Source organism: Erigeron canadensis, chromosome 8 (assembly GCF_010389155.1).
Source record: "Erigeron canadensis isolate Cc75 chromosome 8, C_canadensis_v1, whole genome shotgun sequence".
Taxonomy (NCBI): domain Eukaryota; kingdom Viridiplantae; phylum Streptophyta; class Magnoliopsida; order Asterales; family Asteraceae; genus Erigeron; species Erigeron canadensis.
The window spans coordinates 2,222,852-2,235,880 of NC_057768.1; the positions used below are offsets into that span (position 1 = coordinate 2,222,852).

At 33.4% G+C, this 13,029-nt stretch overlaps 1 protein-coding gene across 3 annotated transcripts; it reads left to right on the forward strand.

The window, feature by feature from the left end:
- Positions 1–236: 236 nt before the first annotated feature.
- LOC122578604 (dihydroorotase, mitochondrial) lies at positions 237–8,669 on the forward strand. 3 transcript variants are annotated; one of them, XM_043750594.1, is made up of 9 exons: positions 237–367; positions 1,329–1,375; positions 1,697–1,833; positions 1,989–2,173; positions 2,272–2,408; positions 2,554–2,719; positions 4,877–4,993; positions 7,209–7,369; positions 8,319–8,669. In XM_043750594.1, exons 2-9 carry the CDS (start codon positions 1,346–1,348, stop codon positions 8,511–8,513), a joined length of 1,128 nt encoding a protein of 375 aa, XP_043606529.1. In that variant the 5' UTR covers positions 237–367; positions 1,329–1,345; the 3' UTR covers positions 8,514–8,669. The 3 variants fall into 3 exon arrangements, with proteins under 3 accessions (XP_043606529.1, XP_043606530.1, XP_043606528.1); XM_043750595.1 differs by lacking the exon at positions 1,329–1,375 and having other exon boundaries at positions 238–367; XM_043750593.1 differs by lacking the exon at positions 237–367 and having other exon boundaries at positions 1,296–1,375.
- The last annotated feature ends 4,360 nt before the right edge of the window (positions 8,670–13,029 follow it).

Sequence of the window (13,029 nt, forward strand, 5' to 3'; positions counted from 1 at the left end):
AGAAGTGATATTAGTATCATACAATTAAGTTGATTAATTATTTGTACAATATATTGTAATGTATTTATACAATGTGATACGTTAATCAAGTTATATGGTACGATTATCAATTCCCCGACATGTAATGTACAATCCCTTAAAACTTTGTTTATGAAAACAGTCCCAAAGTTAGTGAGGGACCAATTTGTATAAAATCAAATTAGTGAGCCATCAATAGATTCTTTTCTGCTTCAATTTTACAAAGACCAAGGTCTCATCTCTGTGTTGTATTTTCCATATAATTTTATTATATTCATACATGACAACCAAGTGTTAAGCATCAGAAAGATTTGTGCCCAGGCTGAGTCTTACTAGCTTCTTCTTTGAGGTAAGATAACTTATATTTACTGATTACTTGTATATTTACTACTGTTATTAGTAGTTTTGTGATATTACATTCGATATATATATATATATCTACAAGTTTAGTTACAAAAGTTGAATTAAGCTTAAATTTTTTTTTATCATGCCTGCCAAGTGTTTGTGAAAATGCCCAAGAGAAACAATATTGAATTTGTTTCAATCTTATATCTTACATGAAGCCACAAGAGTTTTTCAGTTTTCAAATATTGCTACTTTGTGTGCTTGGTGGTGATAAAATATATAGATGACAACCTCGAAAAATAAAATCGGATAACATACAATACATATGTTAAAGCAATACTGAATGATAGACATACAATATAAGTAAAAGCAAGTCTGGTGTGCTAATGTACTGCCACTATCAGTATTCTACTACTTTTAAGTGTTCGTAAACGAAAGTGTGTTGTCTCATGTCTGAATATGAATCTGTTGTGGTTTCTTCACTAGAGAACCCGATATGGCTTACTTGTACATTTGGTTTGTAAACATTTCCAATCTAAAAGAAAGTTCCATGAGTAACATATTGGTTTTCGATGATCATGTTATGGTATAGTTTAATAATAAATCGATCCAGATACTTATCTGTGCAGTTAGCTTAGTTGGATTCTGGATTGATCATGATCCATTCAACTGGATAATTTACACCATAGAATTTTTTTTCTTCTGAATGTCATAGAAAGTTAAAGTCCCTGTCATTATCATTCTATGTTTTAAAAATGGTGCAATAGATAGAGAAAGATATAAGTTTATGTGTCAAGTATCTCTTTTCAAATTTTTGTTAAACAGCCCCACAAGACCACAACCTGCTGCTACCAAGTATGCAAAATTAGGTCTGTTATGGATTTGCATCATCCTTAAACTTCTTGAAGTTGTAATTGCATGTTTGTTCACAGTGACCATACAAATGACTTGCTCATGGTCTGCAGGTTCTGTGGCATTTAGTATGATAAAAAGTTTCGCCCTTCCTAGCAAAGTAAGTACCCAATGCACTTATCAGCTTGTACACTCATAACTTTCTACCATTACTTCTGCTTCTAGGTCCCAAAATATACATATCATATTTGTTTATTCCTATGGTTACAAAACAATTTTGTATATCATAAAACTATAAAAGTAGTGTCACTACTATCTGCACAATATTCACCAAATCCAATTTCAACGTTAATGTTTGATTGGAGAATTTTCATGTCGTGGTCATTCTGTTGAGCCTTTTTTATTCTAATTATCAACTATAATATTTAAAGTAATTATTACTACACATAATCCCAACACTTGCTACTCTTGTTTTTGCTAGTTCTCAAAATTAGATAATTCAAATATCAGAGGTTCTAGAGTGTACAGAACGAGGATGGAACTTACTATTGCTCAACCAGATGATTGGCATCTTCATCTTCGTGATGGTGAACTTCTTGAAGCTGTTGTCTCTCACAGGTACCATTTTCTTCATTTTCAACTTGATGTTCCGTAATAGTTAGTTATTCAAACTACTCCTTACATCCTTCAATGTTAGATGTTCTCGTGCATCCAATAATTGATGATTGTTTTTATTGTTATGATTACTACATGTCAACATCTACCCTTAATAGTGCAAAACAATTTGGAAGGGCAATAGTGATGCCAAATCTTAGACCACCAATTACAACTACGGCAGCGGCTATCTCATATCGGGAATCCATCATGAAAGCACTGCAAGGAAACGCTACTGATTTCACACCATTGATGACACTTTATTTAACGGATAAAACAACTCCACATGAAATCAAACTAGCAAGTAAGAAATTTGTATTTATTCAACTCACTACTTACAGGTGTAAATATATTCATAAATATACAATTTTCTCCACTGTCTAATTATAAGCTGCTTGATAGGAGAAAGCGGGGTTGTGTATGGTGTGAAGTTATACCCTGCTGGTGCTACTACAAATTCTCAAGATGGTGTGACAGATCTATTTGGGAAATGTGTACCTGCGCTGGAAGAAATGGTTAATCAGAATATGCCTCTTCTGGTATTTTTTATTTCCTTATCTTCTATAAGTTTTTTTTAATGGTATAACTGTAAGAACTTATGATGTGACATCTACCTTTTTTTATGGAAGCTAAACTATGTTATTATAGTCATATCTACTTAATATGTCTGAGTTTAATATGCAGGTTCATGGAGAAGTTACTGATCCCGAAGTTGATATTTTCGATCGTGAGAGGGTATTCATCGAAACTGTTCTAAAACCCTTAATACAAAAATTCCCAAAACTAAAAGTGGTGATGGAGCATGTTACTACCATGGATGCTGTTAAATTTGTTGAGTCATGTGATGAAGGTACTATTTCATGGACATCCTCTTTCATTCTTACCTTCCTTTCTTTAAAGTTAAGATATATCTTAAACGTTGCAAACTGGCAGTTTTGATGCAATTTTGAAAGCATCAATTGAGGTTGTGTAGTATTCCTAATGCTTAAAGTAAAAGAAATAAGTAGCCAAAAGGTAATGGGTCAAACGCGTCAAAGTAGCACAAAGTGTATGTTTGATGTGTAAAGCTCATAGATCATTATTTTTAAAACGTTAGATTATTATAGAAATAAAATAAGTTTATTACACATTTGACAACTAATGGTTTGTAGAAATTGTAAATAGTTTGGACAAAAAGTGTTTCAGGTTGCTGATATGAACCAAACTGATTATGCAGAAGAAACAGAAGTAACACAGCAGTAAACAGAAAGAAACGATAATTGAGTGATACGTAAATAACTTGATTAGAGCTCCAGCAACTCCACAACTGGTTTAGTCCAGCAACTCCTAATAGTTCATAAAGAACTGACATATATTTTCCTGCCTAAACACAATGGCTACAAGGCCTTGTTAATAGACTTAACCTAACACTAACCTAACTTGGTGAACAAGTAGTTACCAAGAATAAGAAACAATTATTAAAAAACACACTTAACACCCTCATACTTTTATTTTATATCATTCCAGCAGATTCATATCATTACTCCCGCCCCCAAAACACAACTTGTCCTCAAGGTGTGACTTCAAAAATTGCCTCAGGTGATTCCTGGATCCCAAATGATGACTTGAAATTCCAAAGCTAGTTGATCGTATGGTTGTAACACAGACTCAATCTTGGATTTGTCTTCCGACCATGCCTTAAGCTCATAACAGGTAGAGTTTTTAGAAGACTGCTCGATAAAATCATTAAACTGCCACTTCAACTTCATATCAAGTTCAGATTCAGTAGTAGGTTGATTAGATAAAACTTTCAGTAGCACCCAGGTAGCCTCATTGTTTTCAATGAATTGATGACCTAATTCTTTTGACACCTCCATGATAGTCGTAGGTTTGATAGGATTAACATTTAACTTATCCTCATCCACCACCGCTGGTTTAACACGTGGTTCATGGCTGACGTGTAACTCCAAGAAGACACCCTGATCTTCATTAATGATGGATCGATCAGGTTCATCATTATATAATAATGCATCTGAGATTTCTTCATGGTTGTCGACTTCATCATCCTCTACTTCTACAATCTTTGCTTGAATCTTTCCAGTCATAAAGAACTCATTATCTTTGATCAATTCCCCAAGAGTGATATTGATATCAAACTCCAAATCTTGGTTATGAAAAGAAGAATTAGAATCAAAAGGAGAGAAAGAATCTGGCAAGCCATTGGAATCAATTTTTAAAGCCAATGAAATCGTATCTTTCACCTTAATGCAGCTATATTGATGCCACTCATCAAATATGTCCTTGATTTCAGGTTTTAACCCATTGATGAATAGGTATATGCCGTAGAATTCAGAAATTTCTTCCAAATTTCTAACCTGATCAAATAATATTTGAAACGAATTGCAGTAATCAATAACAGTATCTTCCTGTTTGAATGCCATTAACTGCTCCATCTCACTTCTTTGTCGATTTCAAAGATGTTGTTGTCTGACCCACAGTCAAGAGGATTGAGGGCTCTGATACCAATTGATATGAACCAAACTGATTATGCAGAAGAAACAGAAGTAACACAGCAGTAAACAGAAAGAAACGATAATTGAGTGATACATAAATAACTGTATTAGAGCTCCAGCAACTCCACAACTGGTTTTAGTCCAGCAACTCCTAATAGTTCATAAAGAACCGACATATATTTTTCAGCCTAAACACAATGGCTGCAAGGCCTTGTTAATAGATTAGACTTAACCTAACACTAACCTAACTTGGTGAACAAGTAGTTACCAAGAATAAGAAACAATTATTAAAAAACACACTTAACACCCTCATACTTTTATTTTATATCATTCCAGCAGATTCATATCAGTTGCCCGGCCCATACAAACTGCAACGTTGTACACTACTAACAAGTGTTTTGGGTCAACCTTACTGGCCTTACGCCCTTACCAGCCCAAAGTGTCATGTTCAATATATTCTAATTATACTTGTTATTCTATGTGCAGAACATTATCTAACCAAAATTATTCTTTAGGCTCTGTTGCAGCTACAGTAACCCCACAACATCTTCTTCTGAATAGAAATTCGCTTTTTCAAGGAGGATTACAACCACACAACTACTGTCTTCCAGTACTCAAGAGGGAGACTCACAGTATGTGTCTTGATTTTCACTTATACAAACAAAAGTTATTTTGTACTCTCTTGATCTGTTTTATATATCATTATTATTAGATAGGAAAATGGACAGGTTAGGTAACTTGTTATAGTTAGTTTTTTTAATGAAAAACTAAGATGAGCAGGTTTGGTAATAGGACTAGGTAGGTAGTGGGTTATAATGGGTTTTTCAAGTCCAGGTCTGGTTTCAAGTGTATTTAGAGATAGCTACTACTCACTTGCACTTGTGTATTAGAAGTGTTAAGATGGGGAGGTTTGGTAATAGGACTAGTTAGGTTGTAATGGATTCGGCCCGTAATCTCATTTTTTCAATTTAGTATATCTTTTTGTAAATGTTTATTGTGGTAATCATAATTAGAAAAATCCATTATTATATGAATAAAATTCTTTAGGGGGTTACACATATAGATAGAATGTTGGTGACTTCCATTCTGTTTGAGATAAAACGATACCCAAATTGTACCGTCCGCTCTAATGTGTATTAGTGGCGGAGCCAATGTACACTGCGGGTGGTCACCGCCCCACCCTCAACTCATTTTTATTACTGTTCTTTTTTTTTTTTACGTCTTCATGTGTCCATGGCCTCTGGAAATAGAGGTCATGGGTTCGATCCTCATGCCCAGCAAGGCTGGAGGTCCTATTCTACCTTTGGTAGAACATGGAAGCAGCCTCTCTACCTTTGGTAAGGGTAAGGCTGTCTACATATCAACCTCTCCCATACACCGTCGAAGACGGTATTGGGACCCAAAACCCGTGGAAGACTGCATTGGGAGTTACTTTACTTTACTTTTATTACAATCTAGTCTCATTTAAATAAAAATAGTCCCAAACTTTATATACTTAGAACTAAAGTGTTGTTTGCATAAAATTTAAACAGAGCATCTTTTTTCGGTTTAATCATGGTTATAAATATATCAAGACTGAACCTGTTTATAAGTTTGTATACTTTATTAGTAGATTATATAAATTTTGACAGAATTCATTGATAAAGAGAAAAAAAAATTTATGCCCCCCGTCTTATAAATGTCTGGATCCGCCACTGGAACACGCCATCTTTAAACAGGTAGGTCGATAGATGAACTGAGTCTGAATCTAGAGGCTCTAATACTCTAGTTATCAGCTCTGTCAATTCATCTCCTCGGAAGGAACTGCCAAAGCATTTAACTCTTCAACCATTCCATTATAAAGGATTAGTCAATCGTCCTTCACTGATTACCTTAGTGGTTGGACACCCGGACTTTTGTCCAAGAGGTCACAGGTTCGATACTCTGCCCGCCAGGATTTTGTCCTGGCTTTCGTGGAGCTTTTACCGGGTGGGGTGGGTAAAATGCTGTTCTAAAAAAATAAAAATAAAAAAGGATTAGTCAATCAAATAATAAATATTGTGGTTAAGGTAAAATGCTGAGGTCTGAATGTTCGAAGGCAGGTTTAGGAATGATAGGCTCAACTAAAGTCTTCCCCAAGAGCCTTGCCAAAACAGATGAACACACAGTTCAGTGGGAACAGGGGGGGTTATCTTGTGATCCACATTTGGCATGAGATTCAAAGTTTTAAGGTTCACAGAGTATATAAGTATGTAGAGATTGGGGGCAGTGAACAGCATACCATTTAACTGAGAAGAACCTTTATATTTAAGAAAGATTATTCCTTTTAAAAGATGGTTGCAAGACGTCTGGGAGACTAGGTAATTCGTGCTTCAACCAATGGACTGCCTCCATGGCGTATGCCAGAGCTGGCGGAATTATAGGAACGCACGATTCGTGTAACTTGGTATTGAACATTTCTGCACAATGATTTGGTTCTGCAGCAGTTAAGATACAAGTGGGATCTCTTGGGTATCTTCTTTTTTGATAAACTGTTACTGATCTTTCATGCAAAGATCTTCTTAGAGTCAGGCTTACATATTGGGGTCCCCAGTGTGCTCCAGTCCCTCAAAAGTACTGTAACTTCATTGATATTCCGAGTCTGTGGAGTAGGCTAGGATGTTAATAACGCCCTCTAAAATTGTATAAAACTTAAGCATTTTGGTAGTGTTATATGGTACTTGGTAGTGGTATTGAGCTCAGCCTAGGGATGCACTTAGATTTGGGCCAAAATCTAGGTATATCATTATGTATGTATATGCAAAACCTTCTATACATGATTGTTCCCCTTTTCCTCTCTTTCGTCTCATTCATTTGTTTCTAATGTAGGACAGGCTATTGTTGCTGCTGTCACAAGTGGAAATAAAAGATTTTTCTTAGGAACCGATAGTGCACCTCATGAAAGGCTACGAAAAGAATGTGCGTGTGGATGTGCTGGTATTTTCAACTCTCCTGTGGCACTCTCTCTCTATGCTAAGGTTTTTGAAGAGGTATTTTCGACTTCCTATTTTTGTTCAAGTTGACTCAAATAGCCTGCAAATTGTTATTCTCTTTTACAGTTTACTCTCTATTCTTTAATAAGTAAATTCATGTTGAATGAGTGTTTGGTACAGGTAGTCATCTTAACACATCAAATAGTTAAAATAGAAAAGTTTGCAAAACAAAGGTGTCAGATATCTTTATACTGTATAGAATCTCTTAAATCATGTTATTCTGAATTATATTGTGTTTTAATGATTTTAATACGCATTTCACTCATTTAAGTATGTTTAAAAGAAGCAGACCAAAGTGTCTTGAAACTACCTAGCCCGTACAAGACTACGTACTCTTATTTGGGCCTGTTCTGACTGTTACCAAACTCACCCATTTTGGCACTTTTAATATGTAGTTGCTTGTACGATGGGGACATGATGATGGAGATGGAGTAGTACATTAAGAAGTCATTTACTAGGGTGGCTTTTTAGCCGACAACTATGTTGAAATGTCGGTTTAGAAGGGAAATTAGGAAGTTATGTTAGGGGGTTATCTGATTAGTTTCTCATTTAGTTAATATTGGTATTGAACGCGTGAAACTATCTAGTTAGCTTCCTACTGGTCTTATTATTCTCAGATCAGGGTCATTTGTTAGGGTATTCGTGTTTTTTTTTTTTTTTTTTTCTTTTTTCATGCATAAAAAAGGAGTTGAGAAGATATCTCAACCTACTGTCTGGTAAATAAATTCAACTCTTGACAGGCAGTATGTGAAAGTTTCTGTTACATCAGGAATCTGTAGGATGTCTCCTTTGATACATACTTAATTAGACCATTGGAAATACATATGTTTTATAGGTGCCAATGAGTACATTGGGTGGGTTGAGTAACGAGTCCGAATGAGTTGGGATTACTAAAGATGTGATAACATATTGTTTGTCTTTTAACCCTCTCATAATATTACTATAGGCGGATGCACTTGACAAACTGGAGGCATTTACGAGCTTTAATGGACCAGACTTTTATGGGCTTCCAAGAAACACGAGAAAAATCACACTGCAAAAGACAACATGGAAGGTCCCAGAATCATACTCATATGCATCTGGAAATATAGTTCCTATGTCTGCAGGTGAATCGCTTGAATGGCTGCCACAATTGGTTTAACTAACGCTTCATCCATACAAGTTTGAAATCATGAATTATGAAATTTTCAAAGTTACAGAATAAACCTTGTAGAGACGCATTTCTCCAACTCTAGAAAAACAAGTTGGCACAATGGTGCATTTCTTTTTATAACGATTTTTATTTCTTGTCTGTTAATCATGTCTATATTGTTGCCTTGTTTCGAAGATGCCTAATTTTCATTAACATCTTGGAGAGTTTTGAATTGTTTTGATTACTATGGAGATAGGAATGAATACAGTTACTATCAAGGTTAAATTTGATTGATTTATTATAGAAGAAAATTGAATTTTCAAAATCTACATAATTAAGTTGTTCACAAATATCAGCAAAATCTTACACTCACAAGCATCTTGACTAAGAATGCAACTTTTGTCATTCTTTACTGGGCACTCATTGTCATCATTCACACATTAAAAGATTGTATGATGTTGAGGCGGATAAGTTAGATATGTATAGCAAATTTGGTGAGGCAATGTGTGTGATATGGGTCACAAACTCACAATGAATCCAGATAAGATAACTCTATGCGTCCGTGATACGATACATATGTCTTTGGAGTTCTAAATCCAACAAGCAAGAGCTATTCTCGATTGGAATCTAAATTTAGTGTAGTCGAATGTTCAATTAGTGTATATCACGTTTTAGACTAGAAAGAATTAGTGACTCGGTTGTTGTGGATGTTGACGTGATCAACTGATATACGGGTGTAAACTATAAAGTGAAGTAGTAAGGAAAAAAATTAACATGTGTTTGGGTAATTCATATAGTGATTCTTCCGAAGATTGTTAAAGTACCAACAATGTTTAGAATGGATTTTGCCTCAAAACTCTTACGAGTATCGGAGGAGAAAGAAGATTCTTTCTAAACAATACTGATATTTTATCACCTCTCCCAGGAGAATCATTACAACAATGACTCAAAAACACGTTAATTTCTTCTCCCTGTTCCTCACCCCACACATCAATTGTTCACAACGACGTGTATCACATGAGTTATAGTACTAATTAACGTATACGACGAAATTGTTTGAATCGACGTAGCAAAGCTCAAAACTTTTTCCATAATCAATGGTACTTTGAAGAATAAAAGAACCTGACAAGATAAAAATGTAATAACTCTTGTGTTCAATTGAACAATATTGGACTTTATAAAGCATGAACACATCAAGATTACATGCATGATATATAAAACAAATTTGACATGTTGTCACATAATATGCATGAGTTATTGATAAAGTTAGTAGAAGATTGGGAGATCACTCAAAGATTGTGATGCATTACTTGCTTATTGACACACAAATAACATGTAACAACTAACTGAAGAATTTATATAAATGACACATCATTTTCTGTTTTATAATTTATAATTGATCACTATCCATGGTGATATTGTTTACCATTTACTTTTAAGGGCAAAAATCTGAAAAGGGATCCATCCATTTCTTTCTTTTATCTCTTTTGCAATTGTAAACCATATATCCATCATTATCTAAAGCAAAATTGATGGTACTCATTTACAAAAAACTTTTATTACGAGTTAGGTTAGTATAGAAAATGTCTACGGCTATCGTTAGTATGGATAAAAAAAAATGGCATCTTTCATATTAAAAGTGCACTCTTGAATTTTATGAAGGTAGTAAAATATTTTATGCACAACCTTATTAGCAAGACCCAATAAATATCAATCCAACTTCTTCCTATTTTTATTTTCGAGTGGTATCTCAAACATTTACCTTATGAGAAAAGTAGTCTAGGTCAATTGTTATATTAGGTCAATTGTTATATTTTTATTGTCAAGTGGTATCTCAGAGTTTTGAATTGTTTTGACTACCATGCATGGAGTATAGGAATTGAATAAATACTATCAAGGTTAAATTTGATTGATTTATTATAGAAGAAAATTGAAGTTTCAAAGTCTACATAATAAAGTTGTTTACAAATATCATCAAAATCTTATACTCACAAACATCTCGACTGAGACTGCAACTTTTGTCATCCTTTACGGGGCACTTATCGTCATCTTTACACATTAAAAGATTGTACGATGTTGAGGCGGATGGGTTAAATATACAGCAAATTTTGTGAGGCAATGTGTGCGACATGGGTCACAATGAATCCAAATAAGATTGATAAGCTACATATGTCCTTGAGTTCTAAATCCGGCCAGCAAGTGTATTCTCCATTGAGATCTAAAATTTTTGGATAAAAATAGACGTCCAACAATAACTTTTGTAAAATTAGTAACACTAACCTTCAGTATTCGACAAAAGTGGTCAAACCTCTATACGTGGCATTCCAACGGTGTGAACAGATGGTACATGAAGGGGTCGGTCTTTCACTCTCTGGTCCTTGAAGCTTTATCTCACATCACCTACTGAAACTCGAGTCTGACAACACCTCCAATCCTTAACCACCCTTTGCAGTTAATTAAGGCTCATTGGTTTATTTGTTTAGTCAAATATAACGTATATTATAGGTTATTATTTAAATATTAATAATATTGCCCTTGTAACCAAAACTTTTATCAGTCAGCTCGGACTTCGCTCTTTATATTTCTTGTCATTGTTTTCTCAAGACATAATATTATGAGTAAGGATACTTTTGAAAGTGTTTCAAGTTTGGAATGGGGTGTTTTAAACAGCAGGTATAGTGTTGAATTTTCAAAGTATTATAGATGGAGCTTCAAGGACCGGAGGTTGAAAGTCTTGCCCTTTCACGTACCCTCTACCCATAGAGTTGGCATGCCACATATAGACGTTGGACCGCTTTTGTCAAAAAGACAAAAAAAATTTGTTGAACATCGATTTTGGGATAAAGCACCATTTATCCCAAAAAAAAAGCACGTTTCTTTTTTTAATCATTACGTGTTAATGTATTAAGTAGGTGAATATATAAATAATGTTTATATATATTAAGTAAAAATAAAAATAAATAACTAATGATTTATTTTATTTATTGAGTAAAAAAGAAAGATAAAATTTGATTAAATGTTGAAATTGGTGTATATCACGTTTTAGACTAGAAAGAATCAGTGACTCATAATTGTGGTGGATGTTGACGTGATCAACTGATGTGCGGGTGTAAACTATACAATAAAGTAAGGAGAAGAAATTAAATTGTGTTTGGGTAATTTTTATAGTGATTTTTTCGAAGGTCGTTAAAGTATCAATATAATTTGAATCGATGTTGCACACCAAAACTTTTATTAGTGTCAAAGTAGAAAGATTCTTATTTTTGTTCTCTATCTTTTTCCTCATACACTACTAAAAGTTTTGATGTGGCAGAATCCATTCAAATATTATTGATTCTTTATCACCTTTTCCAGAAGAATCACTACAACAATCACTCAAAAACACGTTAATTTCTTCTCCCTGCCCCTTCAATTTACACCCCCACACGTCAATTGATCACAACATCAACGTGTACCACATGAGTTGTAGTATTAATTAACATAGACGCCAACATTGTTTGAATCGACGAAGCAATGCTCAAAAACTTTTCTATCATTAATGGTATTTTGAAGAATAAAACGATCTCACAAGAAAAAAATTTAATATCTTTTGTGTTCAATTGAACAATATTGGACTTTATAAAGCATGAAAACATCAAAATTGCATGAATGGTATACAATAACAAATCTGGCATGTGCTCACAAATAATATGCATGCATTATTGACAAAATTAGGTAGAATATTTGGAGATCACTCAAAGATTGTGAAAACATGAATTACTTGTTTATTGAAACACAAATAACATTTAACAACAAATTAGAGAGAAGCTGTATAATGCTGTAATTAAACATGATTTGACACATTATTTTCAGTAGTATAATTAATAATTAATCATTAATTTTGTTGATATAAGGTAATAATTTTATCATACCATTTAATTTTAAGGACAAGTTACTTGAAAAGGACAGTTAATATGTATAGATTTTAGGTAAAATAAAATAAGTATTAAAGTAAAACAAATGAAACAATAAGTTTTCTTTTACAAAAAATCACCACTCGTCATGAAAATCATCATGTATCAATTGTTTCGTGAATCTTGATGCATCAGTTTGACTATGATCTAAAATTCAAAATCTTGTCATATTTATTTTACTTTAATACTTTTTTTACTAGATTTTTATTCCGCGGGAAACCGTGGACTAATTTATATAAAAAAAAATAATTTAATAAAATTTTGTAAAAGTAAAGATATTAAACTGAATAGAATTTAGTAGAATGTATAGAACTTTTTTTAAAAAATGTTGTAAAAGTGAGAAGTGTATTAAATTTTATAAATAGTTGCACTTGTAACATAACATTTATGGTTATTTGTCATCTTAAAATTTGAATGTGTTGTTATTGTAAATTTATATTAAGCAATTTTTAGTTGACTATAGATTTTATCCTGCGGGAAACCGCGGCTAGATTTCAAAAAATTGTTTTTTTTTAAATTGCATAATAGTTAAATAAGATCATTAAATAAGTTTTATTAGACAAAAGTATATG